At 55.0% G+C, this 22,675-nt stretch overlaps 2 protein-coding genes across 17 annotated transcripts in view; one reads left to right on the top strand and one right to left on the bottom strand.

Moving 5' to 3' along the window:
* The window catches only part of LOC118702294 (carcinoembryonic antigen-related cell adhesion molecule 1), an 813,263-nt gene that overhangs the window by 542,218 nt on the left and 248,370 nt on the right, over positions 1-22,675 (bottom strand). The gene's annotated exons all lie outside the window — the stretch shown is intronic.
* Positions 3,367-5,942, top strand: RABAC1 (Rab acceptor 1). Its single transcript, XM_036408191.2, has 5 exons — positions 3,367-3,536; positions 3,810-4,022; positions 4,392-4,489; positions 5,526-5,627; positions 5,711-5,942. Exons 1-5 carry the CDS (start codon positions 3,481-3,483, stop codon positions 5,797-5,799), a joined length of 558 nt encoding a protein of 185 aa, XP_036264084.1. The 5' UTR covers positions 3,367-3,480; the 3' UTR covers positions 5,800-5,942.

The following is a 22,675-nucleotide window of genomic DNA, read 5'->3' as shown; positions in this document are numbered from 1 at the left end:
TCTCTTTTTACTGAGATAAACTCTCACATAGTGAAGTGCACAAATCTTAAAGACACAGATCCACAATGTGAAAAACCACCCCCACGCTGTACACCGGGCGGTGTGGCTCCGCTGGCTGGAGCCTCATCCCTTAGGCCACATCGTCGTGTGTCACTGGTAGCCTTCTCTTCTGCATTGCTGTGTGTATTCCACTGCGTGACTCACAAAACGTGTCCGTCTGTTCTCCTGTGGATAGACACTTGGGCTGTTTCCCTGTAGAGGGCTATTGTGATCGGTGCTGCTAGGAACAGGAACCTTCTGGTATTGACATATTGGGTGGCTGCATAGCAGGGAGACTACTGGTCATGGGGTGGGCTCTGTTGAGCTTTCACTGAAACAGCCAGACCTTCCCCAAAGCTCTTGTGCCATTTTGCATTCCACTGGTGCCCGGAAGTTCCCTTTGCTCCACATCCTTGTCAACACTTGATATAGTCAGTCTTTTGAATTTTAGCCATTCTGGTTGGGCAGGTACACCACTTCCCTTGAGGCAGCCGTTCTAACACAGCCCCGAGATGTGAGTCAGCGGAGGGGCTGGGGCCAGGAGGCTCAGAGCTCACAAGGGTGAGTGAGTATGTGCGCTGCACAAAACAGTGCCAAAGGAGTGCCTGAATCGGGTGGGGATGCGTGAGCCCGGACCTTTCCTAGGGAGGCTGCAGAAACAACTTCATTCATCAGGTACCAGGTAAGAAATGCTCCCACCGAAACCGGTTTGGCTCAGTGGATAGAGCGTCGGTCTGCGGACTGAAAGGTCCCAGATTCTATTCCGGTCAAGGGCATGTGCCTTGGTTGTGGGCACATCCCCAGTAGGGGGGTATGCAAGAGGCAGTTGATCGTTGTTTCTCTCTCATCGATGTTTCTAACTCTCTATCCCTCTCTCTTCCTCTCTGTAAAAAATCAATAAAATATATTAAAAGGAAAAAAAATGCTCCCAGAGATGTGGGGGTGGGGGGGAAGGGGACTTCCTTGAGGTCACACAGCAGGGATATAACCCAGGTTTCTGATGACCTGTATGTGCTAAGGTCTTCTCACTCTCCCAGCTCTTCCTCTGAGGATCCAAGAGGCAGGAAGGAGAGCTCAGGCTATGAGGCCAAGGCCCACCTCCCACAGTCTTCTCAGGCGACCCCCGCACCTCCCAGCGTCCCCCTAATTCAGGGCCGCCTGCCATAGGTCCCCTCTCTCAAGGACCCGATCTCACACAATCCCCTTGTCTCAGGGATTCTCCTGTCTTTCACAGTCTCTCTCTCTCTGCCTTGGGGCCCCGCCTCCCACAATAGTTGTCTCAAGGTCTCCCCTTCCACACTGCCCCCGGGACAAGGCCCATCTCCCCAAACCCCTGACTCAAAGTTTGATCCAAAGTTCCCCCCATGCCTTGCGTAGAGGCCTCGCCAACAACGTCCTGGCCCCTGGACCCCACTACCGTCCATGGCCCATGCTGTCCAACATCCACAGGCCTCTGCCCATTGTGTCCTTTGCTCAGAGCAAGTACTGGTGGGTTAGGGAGTAAAATTGCTTTCATTGATTCTTGTAAGGCACTCCAACAGCTCTCATCACAAAAGTCAATCCAAACTTCCCACTGCAGGCCATGCAAGCAGGCAGCTACTCTGGGCCTCTGCCTCCAGCTCTGCTCCCCAGCATTTATCTTCCTCTTGGGGGCTCTTTCGCTGGTGACCCCTGCTGCCCACACCGCTTTGAACTCGGTGCTGCCCCATTAACACTCTGGGCTCCATGTGCACTCACTGTCTTTCTTTGCTTTCTTGAAGCCAATGGGAAACCTGAACAAGACTGACCAAAAGCTGGGGCTGATAAGCAGAGACAGCCAATCGGGTCCTCACAGTGTGGCTCCTTCAGCTTCAGTTTAGGACCCTCCTCAGGGGCCCCCTCCTATTGCCCCACTGGCCCCTTTGGCAGAGGGATGTCCCCCACCTCCTGGGAGGGCCCTCCAACACCCTTCTCCCAGCTCCTCCTGGGTAAGAGCAGGGGTAGAGGCCCCTTGGGGGCAGGCGCTTCCTGCCTCCCAGATCACCCTGTACCCATGCCAAGTTGATCGTGTGAAGTTTGTGTCTAATTCCCCGGCTGACTGGCTCTTTGCCACTTCAAAGCCCAAACCCCCCAAAAAGGATATGGACCTTGGAAAACAAGAATTGGGGTGAAGAGTCACCTGGCTATCCCTTGTGGGAATCCAGCCTTGAAAAATGAGGCCCTCAGTCCTGGCTTTCTGACACTTCACACACATTCTTGAGGCTGTTTTGTGCACCCTCTAGAATGCCAGTCATTTTCCCACAGCTCATTCAGAGGCAGGGTAGGGGCAAAGACTGAGAGAAACACGGATGTGGGAACTAGGGAAAAGAAAGACCCAAGTCTCAGATTTTGGGATACGCAAGAGGCCCGCAGCCCTTAATATCTTGCTGTTAAATTTGAGGAGGCTGGATTCTGGAAATAACCATAGCATGCAAGATACTCTAGTAGCAATAACACCCACTAGCATTTATTGAACTAAAGGTCAAGACTCAAAACACTTCACATGGACCATATAGCTGAATTATCACAACCCCATTGAGTGTGGGTACTGCCAGGGTCCTCGTGATCCAGGGGAATCCACTGAGGGTCAGGGAGCTGATGAGGTCACACAACCTGGATTTTCACCTCTCACTCGGATCTTTTGGTTATAACAACTCCCTTTTTAAAAATGTCAACCTTTTCCCTTTCCCAACTTCCCTCTTCCTACTCACGGAGGGTGGTGGTGGAGGGGGATGGGAGAGGAGGGTGTTTCTAGATTCCTAGTCCTAAACCATTCATCTCTAGGAGCCCAAAGGTTGTGGGGGAAGTTTTGCTCCTCACCTCAGATACTACTTCCAGCAACCATGGCCCTCTAACTAATCTCTGCCTCTTGAGGAAGGAAGTAACAAGATTCTTATGAATTCTCTACAGTCTCACTGTTCAAAACGTGGTCCTTGCACCAGTAACAACAGCATCACCTAAGAACTTCTAAAAATCAGATAAATGGGCCTCACCCCAGATCTGCTGAATCAGTGTTTCTATGAAGTCTCCAGGTGTTTCGTATGCCCTCTAGAGGCAGAACGACAGTGCTACCCTGTCTTTACTGTACCTAACAATTGCTTCTGCCTTTGGAGCTCCCTTAATGGCCACTAGTGACAATCTTACCAATGCTACATCTCCCGACTTCTGGAACTACAACTCCCACAATGCCCAGAGGCGCGCGCCGTTACTTTACGCGACTACATTTCCCAAGATGTTTTGCGAGCCAGACCGCTATCATGGAGCCCACCCTCCCCGACATCAACAGAACTACAACTCCCACAATGCTCAGCGACAGAACGGAGCCACGTAGGCTCTGCTGGGTGGGGCCCGGATCCCGAGGGGCCGGCGGGGTCCGCAGGACCCAGGGCTCGTTACAGCGGTTCTACCCTTCACGACGCAGACATGGCAGCCGAGAAGGACCAGCAGAAGGATGGCGAGGCAGAAGGGCTGAGCGCCACGTGAGCAGGCCTGGTGGAGCCCCCCTGATCGAGACCCTCCCGGGCCCTCCGTCTCCCTCCTCCCTCGGGCCCCAGGAATCCAGGCCCCCGGACACTAGAGTCTGGGCCTCTGGTCTCCTCTTAGAGGCCTTGGAGTCTGGGCCCTCAGCCCCTTCCCCTAGCATCCGGGAGTCTTGCACCCATAGCCCCCAGGACCCCCGAGTCTGGGCCTCCGCAGCCTTCTTGGGCTGGGGGTCCGGCTCCCACTGACCTGGCCCTGCCCTCGTCCCCCAGGACGCTGCTGCCGAAACTGATCCCCTCCGGCGTGGGCCGTGAGTGGCTGGAGCGGCACCGCGCCGCCATCCGGCCCTGGGGCGCCTTCGTGGACCAGCGGTGCTTCTCGCGGCCCCGCAACCTGGGCGAGCTGTGCCAGCGCCTCGTACGCAACGTGGAATACTACCAGAGCAACTATGTGTTCGTGTTCCTGGGCCTCATCGTGTACTGCGTGTGAGTGCCTCCGCCAGGCCCGCCCGCCCCGGCCCCGGCCCCGGCCCCGGCCCCGGCCCCGCCCCACCCGTCCGGGCCCTCCCGCACCTTCCCGCACCGGCCCCTCCCTCACCGGCCAGGCTCCGCCCCCACCGGCCAGGCCCCGCCCCCACCAGGTCTTGCTGGTGGGTCCAGCCCTCAGTGGCCAGGCCCTGACCCCAGGGGATAGCTCTGCCTCTCTTTCACCAAAGATCTGGTCCCTGCTTCCCAATCAGCCTGTCCAGTTTGACCAAACGTGACCTGAACTTGCCAGACCTCAGGGACATAGCCGCCCGTGCCCCCCTGGGTGGGCCATCCCCACCTGCCTGACAGATGCCTCCTGTCCCGCAGGGTTACATCGCCCATGCTGCTGGTGGCCCTGGCCGTCTTCTTTGGTGCCTGTTACATCCTCTATCTGCGCACACTGCAGTCCAAGCTTGTGCTTTTTGGTGAGAAATCCCCTGCAAATGGATCCCTAGGCCCTCAAATCCAGGTCCCTTGGAACAAAAGCCTTAGAACCCAAACCCAAGTCTGCCCACGCCTACATCGACCGCAGTCCCCCCAAACCCTAAAATCTCAGACGCACCAGATGCTCCACTCAGTCTCAGCCACCCACATTTTTTATTCCCCAGACTTAGGATAAGATACTCAGAACCCACTCTCCACCTAGCTGCTTAAACCTCTTTGAGGAAAGCATCAGCTTGTGTATACCCACACTGGACACCAGGTGGCGACGTGGCACTGCCTAGATTTGTCCCCATCCCTGTCCTGTGTCGTAGGGTAGGATCAGAAAAATCTTGAGGGGGAGACTGATGTGGTCCCATACCGACACCAGGCACTATTGGGAAGAAAGGGGCCTGAGTCCCTCGGTGGGGTGCTCAGAGTTTGGGGTGGGGATAGGAAGGAGTTGGGATCTGATAGGCAGGTAGTCCTACAGGGGCCTGCAAGTTATGTGCGTGACAAAGCTGGGCCGGTGGAGAGGATGGTGGGCAAGCACTGGGTGTGGAGAAGAAGCTGGGACACAGCCTCGACCTGGTGTCAGCTGCCGCCACCCGGGGCCTGCACATCTTTTCTAGTCTGCAGATAAGCCAGAAACCTGTGCTGTTACATGACGTCGTTTGGTTTCTGTCAGCCTCAGGTCAAATTCTAGGGGGACATTGCGCATTTACAGGTCAGGCGTGGCCCTTGGGCCACCAGGTTGAGGCTCCTGGTCTGCGTGAGAGCAGGTTGTAGCGGGAGACCCTCGTCTGGGGGTGTGGGAGCCGGGAGCTTCCCAGAGGAAGTGGGTGGGAGGCAGGGGAGGGGCTGGGGAAGGTGTGCTGTATTCTGGCAGACAGCGAAGACACTGGAGCCACGGTCGGGCCTGGGCTTGGAAGGCCTTGGCATGAGGAGTGTGGGTGATCCTGAGGCTCCCACCGGACTGTTGGGGGGCACTCAGGGTTCCTCTGGGAGAGAACAGCTGCCCCAGTGCTGTCTGCCCCCCAGGCCGAGAGGTGAGCCCAGCCCATCAGTATGCTATGGCGGGAGCCGTCTCCTTTCCCTTCTTCTGGCTGGCTGGTGCAGGTTCGGCCGTCTTCTGGGTTCTGGGTAAGTACAGGGTCTGGGGAGTGGGGGTGGGAGGCGGGGACCAGGAGAGGGAGCAAGGCCTTGAACTTTCCATTTTTCTGCAGGAGCCACCCTTGTGGTCATTGGCTCCCACGCCGCCTTCCACCAGATCGAGGCCGTGGACGGGGAAGAGCTGCAGATGGAGCCAGTGTGAGAGGTGTGCCAGCCTCCAGAGCCAGCTGCCCACCCCTGCCCCTGCCCGCACAGCTCTGCCCCTCCAGCCAGCAGCCGCCTTCCCATCATAAGCCCAGGGGACCAGCTTTGGAAATAAAGCTGTGGTAGTTGTCATTCAGCACATACCATGCTCTCCCTGGATATTTTGTGGGTCTGTGCTGGGCGATGCTGGGAAACCTCAGAGACGAGGCAGAGGGGGGCCTGCCGATCGGGGAAGACAGTAGGCAAGGTAAATAACTAAAATATGCGAGCATGGCCATGGTGGCAAGTGGAGGGAGGAGAAAAGAATTGGGAAGGGAGACTGTGCCAGGGCTCCCACAGTCGATGATTCGCTGGGAAGACGCGGTGCTCAGCTGTGGGTTATTGTGAAAAGATACAAAGCAAACTGGGCAAAGGATAAAGGCACACGGGCGAAGTGGAGAGGAAACCAGGCACAAGTGTCCCAGCGGAGGCACAGGGCGTGCTCCTTCCTCGAGTGCGACCTGTGGCAGCAGGTGGGGAGGGCTGCGGGAGCCCCTGAGCGTCGGTGCCAGGCTTCCCCTGGGGCTGGCACAGAAGCCCTCTGTCTGACCCCGACCCACGTTCCAGACTCCCAAGAGGAAAGACGTGTTCCGCATAAACAGCAGCATTTGCACAAACAGTTTAGCCAGTGAGCCACTCGTCAGGGGATGGTGGGAACCGTCCTGAAACCAAGTTCCCAGGTGCCAGCCAAGGGCCAGCTCCACAGGCAGGCCGCTTTAAGGACAGCCGTCTCGGGCCTGCTATGTTAACGGCATAGAGAACATTCTGGAGTGAAGACCCAAATAGTGAGGGAGCAGCTGCAGATCCTCGGGAGGAAGGCTGTCCTGGGCAGAGACCCAGGAGTGGCAGTGTTTCGGAGGTCAAGAATGGGGAGAAGGCAGGTGGCTGGAGCAGCTGAGCTGGGGAAATTGGGAGCCTGGTCCTAGCCTGTTTGGCTCACTGAATAGAGCATTGGCCTGCCACTGAAGGGTCCTGAGTTTGATTCCAGACAAGATTGTGGCTTGATCCCCAGTAGGGAGCATGTAGGTGGCAGCCGATCAATGATTCTCATATTTCTATCTCTCTCCCTCTCCCTTCCTCTCTAAAATCAATTTAAAAAAAATAAAAAAGAAATTGGGAGCCCTGCAGGCTCTGGTTTTACTCTTGAGACAAAAGGGGACAGGAATTGCTTCTCGCTGTAATGTGAAGACTGTCGTGTGGAAGTACTGACAAAAGGGGGAAGCATTAGACAGAGATGACAACAATGTGAGGGGACAGAGAGGGCCTGAAAAGCTCTCAGTTGGGGCTGATCCCAGAGGGCTCTCCAAGGAGGTGACGTTTCGGTGAGCCCTGAGGGACATGAGCTAGCCACCGGAAGGGCTGAGGGGAGGGTCCTAAGCAGAGGCATGGCCTCTTCAACCGTATCATCACAAAGCTCATGTTCACCACTGACCCAGCAAATGTTATCAAGTGCCCATTGCAGGCCCAGCGTCATTTTGGAACCCTGTCAGTCACGAGAGCCACCAGCCACATGTAGCTATTGGGCACCTGAAACATGGCTGGTCCCAACTGAGACGTGTTGTGAGGGTAAAACAACAGATTTCAAGGACTTAATAGGACAAACGTGTAAAAAGTCTCAATCTTTCATATTGGGTATGTACTGGAAGGATAATATTGATACATAAGATATAGTACTAGTTTAAATTGTTTTATCCTTTTACATTTACTTTTCATAATTGGTTAGAAGCATATGAAAAGCTACATTTGTGGTTCAGATTCTGTTCCTGCTGGACTCGCTGGCTAAGATGCTGGGGAAGCGTCAGAGTGGCAAGTGCCCACATCGTCTCGCCCGGAGCCCAGATGTAGTGGGAAGGTGCAACACACGGGCCAAACAGCCAGCACCAGGGAAGTCTCACTCACTCGTCCGCAGTCTGAAGCCAGTAAAAGGGGACTGGGTGAGCTCTGACGTCGGCCTGCGGACGGAAGGGTCCCAGGTTCAATTCCAGTCAAGGGCATGTACCTAGGTTGCGGGCACATCCCCAGTGGGAGGTGTGCAGGAGGCAGCTGATGATGTTTCTAACTCTCTCTCTCCCTCTCCCTTCCTCTCTGTAAAAAAATCAATAAATATATTTAAAAAGTGGGGGGGGGGGGAGGATTGGGTGAGACGAGAAAGCAAGGGCAGGGCCTTGCTGGGCAGTGAAAAGGACATTGCCTCTTGGGGGTGTGGGGGAAGAGTATTCCAGCCAGAAGGACCAGCAAGTGCAAAGGCCCTGAGGTCAGCCGTGCTCAGGAGTGAGGGGACAGCCTTAGGAGATGATGTTGGGGCCAGATCACGCAGGACCTGCAAGCTGTGTAAGGGCTTTGAGGAGCAGGAAGGGGGCAGGGCCAAGAGTGAGCATTAGAAATACCCCTTCAGGGTGCTGTGGGGACGGGCTGGAGGGAGTGAGACCAGGGAGGGATGTGGAATGTAGAGACAGGGAAGGTGGGTTAAGGAAGAACAGGGTGAGGACTGGGTGACTGACCTGCGTGGGAGAGTGGAAGGGAGCAGGCAGGGATGACCCCCACATTTCAGGCTTCCAGCCACATGCAAACACCAGGCCTACCAGGGACGCGCTTCCAGTGGCAGCCACCAGAGGGCGGAATGTGCTTCCTTCAGAGTCCAGACCTCCCAGGAGGGAGCCAGAAATGGATCATCCTGGAAAAGGAGACCATACCTGAGGCCCAGCGTCAGGCACCTGGGTTACTCCGAGACCCGCATCCCCAGCCCCATTTTGGAAGTAGCAAGGAGCGTTTTGTCCGTTGATTCACATACCAGTGCTCCTGGGGAAGATCAAGTATTCACACCCAGGGGCTGGGGGGTCACTGCATCCAGGTTAGGCTGCTGGGCCTGGAGTGAGTATGGTCAACTGCCTGGTTGGAGGTGACGGGGGGCCCAGGGCCTGGAGCTGAGGTCACTGAGATTAGTGGTCAGCAGCCTGGGCCAGGGGCAGTGCGAGGCTGAGACTCAGTCCAGAAGTTAGTCTGGGGGTGACTGACTGTAGGCCCCTAATTGAGATGCTGAGACCATTAGATCCCATACAGGGTTGTCAAGGCTTGGGGACCATTTCCCATCCATTCCTGCCTGAGTGACGTCGGGGTTGAGAGGTTTGTTTTGGGGGCCTGGTGTCTCATCAAGGAGACAGAGACCAAAGTCTGGCTGTCAGTTTTGGTGATGGAGGCTATTGGGAGTGACCGATTAGGGGTCTGGCTGTCAACTTCGTGATTAAAGAGCCTGTGGGGCCCTAATCGGTTTGGCTCAGTGGATAGAGTGTGGGCCTGCGGACTGAAAGGTCCCAGATTCGATTCCAGTCAAGTGCATGTACCTTGGTTGTGGGCACATCCCCAGTAGGAGGTATGCAGGAGGCAGCTCTCTATCCCTCTCCCTACTTCTCTGTAAAAAATCAATAAAATAGCCGGGACCGGTTTGGCTCAATGGAAAGAGCGTCGGCTTGGGGACTGAAGGGTTCCGGGTTTGATTCCGGTCAAGGGCATGTACCTTGGTTGCGGGCATATCCCCAGTAGGGGGTGTACAAGAGGCAACTGATCGATGACTCTCTCTCATCAATGTTTCTAACTCTATCTCTCTCCCTTCCTCTCTGTATAAAATCAATAAAAAATATATTTTTAAAAAATCAATAAAGTATTTTTAAAAAGAAAAAAAAGAGCCTGTGGGCCCCAGTTTGGTGTGATGGGGACAAAGGACCCAGTTGTCCGGTATGGCAGGTCAGAGCCAGGGAGTGCCTCCCCTCCTTCTGGCAGTCAGACGCGTGTCCGGTTGTCTTGTTTGGGCGGAGAATCAGGTTTCTGGTCCGGGGTAATAAAATAAGGGATCTATTGCCAGCTTTGAGATGACAGACTGGTGGTCACTTATCTAGCGTGGGGTGACAGAGAAGGGGGCTGTTGAGGCCTGGGTGTCAGGTGGCAAATTGGGAGTGATGACGCCAGAAGTCCGGGCCCTTGTTTGAGGTGACAAGGTAGGGTGCCCCCTTAGCTGGAGGCAACCTGACGGGGACCTAGTTGCTTCCTTGAGGCACCAACACTGTCTAGTTGGTGGCAACAAAGCCCAGGGGTCCTGTTGTGTAATTTGGGACAACAGATATTGGGGGTCTCGTTGCCTAGTGTGAAGTGACAGTGACTGGGAGGATTCTGTTGTTTAGTTTGGGGACTATCTGCTTGTCTAGTTGGTCTGAAAAACACAGTGCATCTAGTTCTCAGGTTAAGTGACAAATTGGGGACTCTTTCTGGTTGGGAATGACAGCCATGGAGTTGTTAGTGGTGTCAGAGACTACAGCTCTTGTCAAGGTTGGGATGATGGGGGTGGGATTCTAAGGTTTAGTTTGGGGTGACAGACTTAGGGTCTGATTATCTAGTTTGGGGTAACCAAAACTGGAGCTTCTTGAGGGATATCAGAATTGGGGCCTAGTCTCTTTTGGGGTGACAGAATGGTAGTCTAGTTGCTGGATGATTTTAGGGTTGAGATGCCAGACTGAGCATTCAATTATTAGTTTGTAGTAACAGAAATTGGGGGTCTGGTGGGCTCTATGGGGTGTCTAAGACTTGTAGTTCAGGCCAATTGTCTTGGTTGGGGTTACAGAGACCAAGGGACTGGTTATCTAGCTTTGGGTGATGAATGACAGTGGGGTTCAGAGCTTTGGTTTGGGATGAGAGACAGTGGGTGATCACTGGGCTAGGTTGAGGTGACACTCACGCCAGGTCTGTTTCCTAGTTGAGGTGACAGACCTACTGAGGCCTACTGTTGGGCTTGGGAGCAGAGGTTACCAATGTGGTTGTGGCTGAGATCTCAGAGGATGATGGGTTTCTGTGTTTAGTGTAGAGTCGCAGAAGCTGGGTGCCCAGATGGCTAATTTGGGAAGTCAGAAGTGGGGAGTTGCCCTAGCCCATTTTGCTCAGTGATTAGGGCATCGGCCCTCAGATTGAAGGGCCCCAGGTTCGATTCCAGTCAATGGCACATACCTTGGTTGAAGGATCAATCCCCAACCCCAGTCAGGGCTTGTGCAGTAGGCAACCAATCGATGTGTCTCTCTCACATTGATGTTTCTCTCTCTGTTTCGCTCTCCTTCCCTTCCACTCTCTAAAAATCAATGGAAAAATATTCTCCTCACGTGAGGATTTTTTAAAAAGTGGGGTTTATTTGTCTAGATTGGGGTGGCAGAGACTAGGAGTTCTTGGATCTCAGGACCTGGCTTGTAATGACAAAGACTAGGAAGTTGAGTTTGGGGTGACAGAGGCCAGGAGATGGTTGTCTAGTTTGTGATGACAGAGATGAGGGATCGGTTGTCCAGCTTGGGAAGAAATGACTGGAGCTCCAGCGTCTAGTTTTGGGCGACTTAGAATGGGAATTTGCTTGCCTCCTTTGGCATGAATGGGACCAGAAGATAAAGGTTAAAGGGGCTGTGGGTCCAGGTCTCTAGTTTGAGGTGACATGTTATGCATTTGTTGCTCAGTGTGGAGTGGCAGAATCTAGAGGTACCATTGTCTTGTTTGGGTAGCAGAGAGTCTGGAGTTGGGTTATCTAATATTATGGGACAGAGACTGGGTGCTGGGCATATTTGAGGTGACAGACTAGCACCTAGTTGTTAAGTGTTGAGTAACAAACTATGGGTATCAAGGAGCGCTTGGGCAAAGAGATTGGAGATTTGGCTATCTATTGTAGTTTTGTAGGGCAGGGCCTGGGGTCCCTCTCTATTTGAGGTGACAGACTGGGGTCTGGTTGTCTAGTTTGAGGGGACAGAGGCTTAGGTCCCAGGATTTATTTGGGGTATCAGAGAATATGGGTCTAGTTTGCTAGGATAATAACTGATATGTTAGAATGTGTTCAGGGGGGCAGAGATTAAGGTCTGGCTGTCTAGTTTTGTGGGACAGAGACTGGGATCCCAGAACATTTTAGGGAGGGGGGGCAGAATGATTGAGACTGGGTGGGGGATGGGTGCTCACCTTGCTAACTTGTGGAGACTGAGTTCTGGTTGTCTAGTGTGATGTGGCAGAGTTTAGTCATCCATTGCCATGTTTCGGTGGCAGGCTGTAGTCTAGTCTAGATGGTGTGACAGAAACTGTTGGTCTTGTTTCTAGTTTTGGTGACATGACTGGGCCCTTTTGTCCTATTTGAGGAGACAGAGACTGGGATCAGATGATGAGACCAAATGTCAGAGGCCCTGCCTTGGGGGTGACAGAGTGGGGGATACCGTCTTTCAGTTTCAGATGGCACTGACTGCTTGTCTCTGGGTCTGGGGCCAATTTATCTGAACAATAATTCAGGTTAAGTTCAGAGATATGGGGCAAGTCATGTAGTTTGGGATGACAGAATTGGGGTCTCTATCTATTTGGGGGTGATGAAGTAACAAAGTTTGGGAATTCTGGTGGGTTTGAAGGAAATGAGATGGGGACTGGTCTGTCTCCTGTGTGGGTACCTTGGAGGGTTCTCAGAGACTGGGGTTCTGATAGTCTGTTTTGGGGTGACAGCCTAGCTCAGTTGTCTAGTTTGGGGAGGCACAAACTGGAGGTCCGATGGCTCAGTGTGAGATGACACATGACATTGTGGAGACCGCTTATGTTTTCATACTGAGGGTCCGGTGCTCTGTCTGGGATGGTGTGGCTGGGGCTGTGGGAGCCTCGCTTCATATGACAGAGATTAGGGTACAGGGTCTAGTTTGGGGCATTAGACCAGGAATTTGCGCAGTGTGTGGCAACATGGCAGCCAGTTGTCTAATTCAGGCACAGAGCCTGGGGTGTGGCTATGCAGCTGGAGGCCATGTGACTGAGGAGCGCCTTTATAAGTTTGAGGAGGTCAGAGTTGTCATTCCAATCCCCTAGTTTGGGGTGCAGAGCCCAGGGACTCAGTGCCTTCCAAATGCAGCTGAGTCTGAGACAGCTGTCACGTGACTGAGTCAGGTTACCACACCCCGCTATGGAGGACATGAATGAGTGGACTTCTGAGCAATTGTGGCCTGAGGTGGAGGTTACCGAAGCAGGGGGTCAGGTCAAGACCCCAGGGTCCAGGACCCACTTGCGGAACTTGGGGATGCCTGTGACACGAAGACCAATGTCTCTCAAGGCTGGGCATTTTCATTCGTGAGTGTGGAGTGGCAGACGCTGGGGTAGAGATACCAGAGGTAGGGAGGATTGAAGCTGGGGCACAACAAATGACCTGGGGGCGGGGGGTGCCCTTCTGGCCCTGCAGGGGTTGTTGGCCTCAGATGCCTTTATCGGACACAATAGGATTACAAGAGTTAGTCTGTTTCAGAGGCAAATGGTTATGGTGGTGGATATGTGCTGTTGCAGATGATAAAACTGGGAATCCAGATCCTACTGTGGGGAGATGGGCTGCATTTCATTTCATTTATCTGTCTGTCTATTTATTTATTTACTTACTTACTTACTTACTTACTTACTTACTTACTAGAGGCCTGGTGTACAGATTCATGAACCTATAGGGTCCCTCAGCCTGGCCTGCGCCCTCTTGGAAACTGGGACCCCTCTAGAGATGTCGGACTGCCGGTTTCAGCCAGATCCACACAGGCCAGTGTGACATCCCCGGAGGGATGTAGTGCTGCAGGAAGTAGTAGGTGGCCAAGGAGGAGCCTCAGCCCAGGTCTGGTGCCTCCGCTGCTGCTCTGCTCGGTAGTGCTGCAGTGGAGATGGGAGAGGCTCACACCACTGCAGTTGTGCTGGCCAATCGTGAGCCCAGGCATCTGGCACTCAATGATCAGCTGAGCAGCACTCCCACTGTAGGAGCGTACTGACCACAAGGGGGAAGCTCCTGCATTAAGCGCCTGCCCCCTGGTGGTCAATGTGCATCATAGCGACTGGTGAACGAGTCGTTTGGTTATTTGGTAGCTTAGGCTTTTATATATATAGGTTTTTAATCCTTACCTAAGGATTTTTTTCCATTGAAATTTATTTTATTTTATTTTTGGCTCAAATAGAAAAATATTATGAGTTTGTCGTTTAATTTGATCAGTACTTTTAAAATTTTTCAAATAGTGCCAAGAAAAGTCTATAGAAGAAACTCATCAGAAAAAAAAAACTTTTCCTACACAGATCATTAAATCTGTACACTTCTGTCTTGTTTATTTTTTTTTTATTGGAAATGAGCTACACAAGGAAAACTAAATATTGTTAGGTGTTATCTATTAATAAGACAGCATTGCTGGTTTACTTTTAACCTTCACCCAGGGCCACGGTTTTGATAGAAGACATGATTATTTTATCAAGATCCTATGCTTTTAATTAGATTCTTGCCAAATACACACCACAACTTTCTTTTCAGCTATTCTGGCAAGGACATAGAAGCATAAATCAACACGTGACACCATTTGCTTATAAGCTAAAGATGTCAAGTATTCTTTCCAGTTTTCATGTCTTGTTGAGCCATTACATGGCTCCATCCTAGTCATGAGGATGGAGCTTCGTCTTCTGATACAGGAACTAATGTTCAGACAAGAGTCACATCTAAATACCTGGTGTGTGTCCAAGTTGCTTTATCGCCTCAAGATGCCAAATAACCATGTGTCTCCTCCCAATTGTTGAGAGTTGAATATTTCTGTAGAACACAGCCTGCTTTACGTAGAGTCCAAGTCCAAAGCCGTTGGTGGGATTCTTTGAGCAACACTCACTAACACCAGCCTGCGATGCCTACTTGTCCTGAGTCCTTCTGCTTGTAGAACCCGGCTTGGTCGCTTTTCTCTCTCGTGTAAACATAACCCCAGGCCTGGACTTGATTCCTCTCAGTTCTGGAGGCTGGCAGGTCCAAGATCAAGGTGCCAGGATGCTCACGTTCTGGTTAGAACCCACATCCTGGTTCATGGCTGTGACTTCTCACGGTGTTCTCACTGGTGGAAGGAGTTCCACTGGAGAGAGTGGAAAGGAGGACGGAGATGGGGGAGAAACATTGATGTGAGAGAGACACATTGACTAGTTTTTTCCTGCCTGCGCCCTGACCAGGGATGGAATCTGCAAACCCTCTGTCAGAGGGCTTAGCGCTCTAACCACTGAGAAACCACTGGCCAAACTGCATTTCAAATAACGAATTTGGGGTGACTGAAGTCCCTCCTGCCAACGTCTGGGCATTTGTGAGTCCGTGTTCTTGATTTGGGGAGTCTAAAGCCAGGCTCTAGATCTGCAGTGGTGCAGACTTATGTGGGGCTGAAGGAGCTACTGATGCCTAGAGTGGAAGGGACCTGTCAAGATTGGGTGAGTGAGCCCTGGCCGCTTTGGCTCAGTGGGTGGAGCATTGGTCTGCAGACTGAAGGGTCCTGGGTTCAGTTCTGGTCAGGAGCACATGCCTGGATTGTGGGCTTGGTTCCCAGTGGGGGGCTCGAAGGCAGCGGTTGATCGATGATTCTCTCACATCATTGATGTTTCCCTCTCTCTCTCCCTCTCCCTTCTTCTATGAAATTAATAAAATTATATTTAAAAAATGTATATATTGGGCTCAAACCAGTTTGGCTCAGTGGATAGAAGGGTCCCAGGTTTGATTCCTGTCAAGGGCATGTACCTTGGTTGCGAGCATATCCCCAGTTAGGGGTGTGCAGGAGGCAGCTGATTGATGTTTCTAGCTTTCTATCTCTTCTTTGTAAAAACTCAATAAAATATATTAAAAAAAAAAAAAAAAAAAAAAGATTGGGTGAGTCTGGAGATCCAGCTATCTAGTTGAGTGATTGTTTAGGGTTCAGTGGTCACCATGTTTGGCAGTCCATACATTCATTTTGGAGTCCTACTAGTGACTAGTTTGGGGGTCACTGAGCCTGGGTGACCCACAGCTTGGTTTGGTGGGTAACTGACTCCGGAAGGCCAGGTGCCCCGCCTGTGGGTGACTAGCTGTGGGGCTCAGATGCCTGCTTGGAGAGTGACTCACTATGGCTTTTCTGACAGAAGGGACCTGGAGGCTAATTTAGGAGTGAGGGAGACTGTGGCCTGCATTCTAATTTGGGGACTAAAGCTGGGGCCCTAAATGCCAAATTAGAGGCAATTTGCTCTGGTGTCTGGGTGGACAGACACCAGATCCCTAGTTTGGGGGAGCTGAGGAAAGCCACTCAGATGCCTGGTTTAGGGGTGCTGCCTATGGGCTGCCCAGATGTTGCGGTTGGGATGACTAACTGGGTGTCCAAATGCCAGTGTGAGGTGGCAGTGACCTCCTGGGTCACCTGTGGTTAACTGTGTTGCCAGATGCCTCCGGGGGCAGGGGAGTGCAGGGGGTTGTCACTCTTGTGTATCAGAAGCCAGGTTCTGGGGTCATATGAGAGGGGAACTCGCTGCCTTGTTTAGAGTTCCTAATACTGCCAAAACCGGTTTGGCTCAGTGGATAGAGCGTCAGCCTGAGGACTGAAAGGTCCCAGGTTCGATTCTGGTCAAGGGCATGTACATTGGTTGCGGGCACATACTCAGTGCGGGGTGTGCAAGAGGCAGCTGATTGATGATTCTCTCTCATCGATGTTTCTGACTCTCTATCCCTCTCTTTTCCTCTCTGTAAAAAATCAATAAAAAAATATTTTTTTTAAAAAGAGTCCCTAATACTTACATACAATTTGGAGCTCACTAAGCCTCAAAGCCTAGTTGCCAAGGTTTGAGGTGACTCACTGGGGTTCCTAGTACCTGGCGTGGGTGATAGTTTGGGGTGTTATTGCCTAGTATAGGGGTGTCTGAGGTCAATTACTCAGTACCTAGTTAGGGGTGACTGAGGTGGAGGCTCAGACCTTGGGGAGCCTTGGTAACTGGATTAGGGGTAATTTAATCTGGGGGTCTGATACCTAGTTTGCAATGGACTAACCTTGGGGCCCAAATGCTGAGGTTGGGGTTTACCAACTAGTGGAGCTATGATGCTTATTTTATTTTCGGGGTGCTGAGACCAGGGGCCCAGGTGCCTCATCTTGAGGTGTCTCAAGGTCAACTGTCAATTGAGGCTGTGGCCATGGAGAAGTTAGAGGTTATTGCCTGTGGGGGACCCCCAAGGCTCATTTAGTGGTGACTAAATGCTTATTTTGTGGGTATGGAGATGGGCTCTTTAGGGGAATTTGAGAGACCGGGCCCAGAGGTGCTCAGTCAGGCCCCGATGCTGTCCCCGACGCTTGGCCTCTGCCCCGACAGTCTCAAACCAGATGTCTAGTTTGGGGGGTCTCGTGGCTGTGACTTGTACCCGCTTTGGGCTGCCTGAGCTTCAGGATCTAGTTAACAAATATTTAGGGGTGATTGTCGGTTTGATGTTGTGATGGGGGAAACTAGGCTGAGACCCAGAAGCCTGGTCTGGGGATTAGAGGCTAGTCTGGGGCAGCTGACTGTGAGGTCACATCCCCAGTTTTGGGGGGTCACTAAATCTAAGGATACAGAGGCTTGGTTTGGGAGACAGTTAGCTTCCTGTGGTTGGTAACAACTGCGTTGTTTAAAAGAACAGAAATGGAGAGGGTAGAGTCCTCCTGCCGGCTTCTTCCTGCTCCCCATCACCTCTGCGTTTGTTCTTCAGTAGATTTTTATTGATTTCAGAGAGGGAGGGAGGGAGGGAGGGAGGGAGGGAGGGAGGGAGGGAGAGAGAAAGAGAGAGAGAGAGAGAGAGAGAGAGAGAGAGACAATGCTGAGAGCGAATCATGGATCCGCTGCCTCCTGCATGCCCCACGCTGGGGATCGAGCCCACAACCTGGGCATGAACCTTGACTGGGAATGGAACCTTGACCTCCTGGTTTATAAGTAGATGCTCAACCACTGAGCCACACTGGCCAGGCCCATCTCCCCTTCTTTGTAACAAAAGGCACGGAGTCCCTGTCTCACCCCTTCCCAAAGCCTTCCCACTGCTGCCCTGCATGCAGCCCTCCCAGCCACTGTCCGGCTCTGGGGTCCTCCTGCTGAAAGCCTGAGAGGCCTTGGCTGGCTGCCCTGCTCACCACAGCGCTGCTCAGAGGGGCCCTGGGCCGCTCCAGTGTTTGCTTCTGGTCGTTTTGGACGTCACATGCCCATGTCTCACTTTCCCCAGCCCTTCCTGAGGTCACTGACCTGCTCCCACCCAGACTGGAGGCTCCCCAGGAGTGAGGGTCTTCCTGCTCCCACTCCCCTCCCAGCCCAGACCCAGGGAGCAGACCTGCTCACCGGCCCCTGCCCCTGTGCTGGCTCTCTCTCCAGTGCCTGGAGGCCCGTGGACAGGCCCTGCCCCTGCCCCTATGCTGGCTCTCTCTCCAGTGCCTGGAGGCCCGTGGACAGGCCCTGCCCCTGCCCCTGCCCCTGTGCTGGCTCTCTCTCCAGTGCCCGAGGCCCGGGGCTCCCGCTGCCCCGTGGACAGGCCCTGCGGGCACAGGGCCACCTAGGGCCAGCCCTCTGTCGTCTCTGCATGTTTCCTCCCCACGCTCCAGCCCTGCGGCCTTCAGGGAGCTATGGTTCCGTCTCCAGCTTCCTCTGAACGAAGAGCACATTTTTAATTAAAGTAGAAAAAAGAGCTAAAAAAATAAAAAATAAAAAAATAAAAGAACAGAAATGTCTTCTCTCAGCGTTCTGGAGGCCAGAGTCCAAAATCAAGGTGACAGCAAGGCCGCTTCCCTCTGAAGGCTGGGAGGGAGGGGGGGCGGGCTCCTTCCTCGCCCCTTCCTACCGCTGTCTGTCCTCTTCTGTCTCCTGCAGATTCTCATTGGATCCAGGGCCCGCCCAGTTCACCTAGGGTGAGCTCAACTTGGGACCCTTCCCTTCATTACATCTGCAAAGACCCTTCCCAATAATGTCCCGGGTTAGCAGATGGGCTTTTAGGGGTTACCACCAACACACTACAGGGGTGTCTGAGGCAGGCACCCTAAATTCTGAGATTGAGTCTCTCTGATTGTGGGGTTCCGAGAGTTTGGCTTGGGATGACTGACCCTGGGGGTCAGCTCAGGATGGCTGATGTGGGCGCTCTGCACTTGAATTGCCCACTTTGAGGGGCTAACAGCCTATGAGGGCCTAATGGTCAGTGTGTGGGTAACTAGAGCTTGGGGACCAGAAGTGTGGTTTGGGTATCATTAAGCTTCAATGTCACTTATTGGGGAGTGTGTGACTCTTATGACAGGATGACTTGGGGGGAGCTCAGATATGTATTTTAAGGGCAGCTGATGCTGGGGTTCCTGATGCAAGGTTTGGGGGTGATGGCAGAGACCTAGTTGACCAGTGTCAGAGTAACTGCTGTTGAGGGGGTCAGGGGTGGTTCTGATCTTAGTTTAGTGGAAACTTGAGTCTGGGGAACCAGATGTCTAGTTTGGGGGTCTTAAGCTGGTGGGATCCAGATCCTAAGTCTAGATTGATTGGGTCTGGAGATCAAGATTGGGGTTGCCTCATTTAGGGGTGACTGAGTTTCAGTTCCATTTCCTAGTTTGTACTGAGAATGGAGGTCACATGCTGAGTGGGGTAACAGCAGCTGAGGGCCCATTTGACTAGGTTACAGGTGATTTATCTTGGGGTCCTGCTGTTTGTTTTAGGGTTCAGTTTAGGTGTCTAATTTGGGGGTAACTAAGTCTGGGGTGCCTATTTGGGGGTGACTTGTGGAATTACTTCTGCTTATATTGGGGTGACTGAGCCCATCTCCCTTATCCTATCAGTGTCTTGGGCTAGAAGTTTGAGGCAAATGGTGGCAGGGCCTAGACTCCTCATTTTGGGGTGTCGTGGGCTGAGTTGCGGATACATCCCTGATGTTTCTGAGTCTGGGATACATTCTGATGGTGTGGGTGACCCAGCTCAAGGTAAAGGTCAGCTCCTAGGTTCTCCTGTGGGCTTGGGAGTTCCTGAGGAAATGGGGGTTCACATGCGTGTTTTGTGGGTAACAGATGCCTTTTTTTAGGGGAACCTGAGACTGGACCCCAGAAGGTGCTCAATCAGACCCCATGCTATCCCCGAGGCTTGGCCTCTGCCCCGAGAGTCCATTGCGTGGAGACAGATTTGGGGGTCACAGGCCTGGAACACGTGGCTCTGGTGGGGACTGGGGGCCCGGGAGGGGCGCTGCGCGCAGAGCCGGCTACACCCCCGGGGCCGGCGGCGGCAGCGGAGTTCCCGCGGGAAGCGGAGCGCGGCGGGCCGGCGGCGGGAGGGCGAGCGCCGAGTGACAGGAGGAAGAAAAATGGGCCGAGAAATCAGAGTGGACGCGCGGGGGGCGCGAGGCCGGAGAGGCGGCGGCGGCGGCGGCGGGGGCCGTGCTTCTGCCCCGAGGGACGCCGCCCGCCCGCGCCTCCCGGCCCCCGCCGCCGCCCCGACCTCCCCCCCAATTCCCTCCCGCCGCCCCGGCCTCCCCCCAATTCCCTCCCGCCGCCCCGGCCTCCCCCCAATTCCCTCCCGCCGCCCCGGCCTCCCCCCCAATTCCCTCCCGCCGCCCCGGCCTCCCCCCAATTCCCTCCCGCCGCCCCGGCCTCCCCCCCAATTCCCTCCCGCCGCCCCGGCCTCCCCCCCAATTCCCTCCCGCCGCCCCGGCCTCCCCCCAATTCCCTCCCGCCGCCCCGGCCTCCCCCACAATTCCCTCCCGCCTCCCCGGCCTCCCGTCCCGCCCGCCGCCGCCCCGACTCCCCCCCCCTCCCCCAGTTCCCGCCCGCGCCTCCCGGCCCCAGTCCGCCGCCCCGACCTTCCCTCCAATTCCCGTCCGCACCCCCGGCCTCCCGGCCCCGCACCCTCCGCCTCCCCGGCCCCCTCCGCCGCCGCCCGGCCTCCCCCCCAATTCCCGCCCGCGCCCCGCCCGATCCCCCCGCCGCCACCCTCGCCGGGCGCGCTGTCTCCCGGGGGCGCCCCCTCCCCGGGGCGCTCCTCCGCCGCCCGCTTTCCACTCGCGACCCGGGCCTCCCCTCCGCGGCCGCCCTCCTCTCCCACCTCAACCCCGCACCCCCACTCCCTCTTCCTCGGATGCTCCCAGGGCACCCCCACCCCCACCCCCTTTCAAAGGTTCGAGGCGGAAACGGGGCGCCGCTTGGGCGGGGCAGGGTGCGGCCAATGGAGCGGGAAGCAGGACAAATGAGGCCCGGCCCGCGCGGCCGACAGGCCCCTCCATCTTCCCATTAGCGCCTAATGGCCCCCCCGCCGCCTCCTGATGAAGATTTATCGGCCCCGGAACTCCGGTCCCCTCCCCCTGCGCCCCGGCGCCCCCCGCCCCGCCCGCCCGCCCCGGCGCCCCCGCCCCCCGCCCGGCCCGGACACCTGATGAAGCCGTCAGCCCGGCGGGAGGGCGGCGGAGCCCGACCCGGGACCTCAGACCCCGCCTGGGCGCGGGATGGAGGCGCTGCGACTCCCCAGGGGACGTCCCGAGGCGTGGAGTCAGGCCTGGGAGGGATTGGGGGGGGTAGGGGGCCGAGGTCCAGGAGCCCCCCGCGGTGATCGGTCCCCCGGAGCCCGGGAAGGGGTGGGAGTTGGGGCCTCCCAGGGCCTGCGGGGTCCAGAGACCAGGCTCTGAGAGAAGTGGACTGGGGACCCGAACTCTGGGTCCGGAGAGCGGAGAAGATGGGGGGCCAGGACCCTGGGGTCTGGGAGGCAGAGCGGGCTGGGAGCCTGGCATGGGGCGGGGGGGGCTGGGTTGGGAGCCCCCTGATTGATTTCTGTTTACGGCTGTCCCCGCGGGCGGAAGAGCGAATCGCGCCCCATCCATCAACAGCCTCGCAGCCTCCCTAATAAAAACATTTTACTCCTAAATGATCTCGAACTAATTAACTCAAAGTGTTAATTAAAGTTTGCGCAGACAGCATTGTCATCAGGGAGGGCGGTGGATCCATCTTCCTGAGAGAGAGAGACAGGGTTTGGGGGGAGGGCCGCAACTGGAGAAGGGAGGGCTCCCCTCCCCCGCCGATCTCTGCCCACTGCGGGGCCCACGCCCTGCCACCTCCCCGGCTTCACTCTGCACTCTCTCTGAGTTTTCCTCTGTTGCTCTTTTCCTGCCTGTGGGTCTCTGTCTCTCTCTTACTATCTCTTACTGGAACACTGTTTCCCCAAGTTGCTCCCTCCTCCCCCTAATATGCAGCCTTTATCCCTGTCTGTGTCCCCCCAGGGTTATGTGTGTGGACACGTGTGTGTGTGTGTGTGTGTGTGTGTGTGTGTGTGTCCGAGTTTGGGTGTGCACATATGTGTTTGAATCCAGGGGCATGTCTGTGGGCACATGTCAGGGGTTGTGTGCACACGGCTATGCGTGAGCCCAGGGGTACCTGTGTGAGCACGTGTGTATCTGGTTGTGAGATAGGCTGTGAGACCCTAGCAGTGTGTCCCTGAGACAGGGACCTCTGAGGGGCCCTTGGGACAGGCCTGGGTCCCCTTCCCACCTCCCTCGGGCAGGGGCAGCAGGTGAGTGAGTGACCAAGTGTGACTTCACCTATGAACTCAGGAACTCCTGCACAGGAGCGTGAGCCTGAGCCGGTGCCGCCCTCCCTCTGCCCTGCACAGGCGCCTCCTTCCCAGCTCAGCCCCGCCCAGCCCAGCTCAGCCCCGCTCAGCTCAGCTCAGCTCAGTGCAGCGCCCCCTGGCTCCTCTTCCTGTCCCGGGCTGCCTGTGGGGCAGGGAGCTGGGGCCAGGACAGGCCACCAGGCCATGGGCATCTGTGGGGTGGCTGGCTGGGCCGCCCGGTGTGAGCTCATACATCAGGGCTGACAGGCTCCGAAAGCCCCGGAATTAAAACCTAAATCGAATATTGATCACCCGCTCCGGCTCTGGCCGTGGCGCCCACTACTGCGCCCCCCCCCCCCCCCAGCTCCTGCTCAGCTCCCTGCTCCCCGGCTCCCAGGCATCACCACTGTCCTGTCTCTCTCTCTCTCTCTCACTTCTCCTGTGACGTGTCTCTGCCCCCACAGGTGCCCTCTCAGGGACAGAGAAATAGACACCCAGAGACAGAGACA

The sequence above is a fragment of the Pipistrellus kuhlii genome, unplaced genomic scaffold (genome assembly GCF_014108245.1).
Source record: "Pipistrellus kuhlii isolate mPipKuh1 unplaced genomic scaffold, mPipKuh1.p scaffold_m20_p_38, whole genome shotgun sequence".
Taxonomy (NCBI): Eukaryota; Metazoa; Chordata; class Mammalia; order Chiroptera; family Vespertilionidae; genus Pipistrellus; species Pipistrellus kuhlii.
The sequence above is the reverse complement of the archived record's forward strand: the minus strand, read 5'-3'. Positions and strand labels throughout refer to the sequence as shown.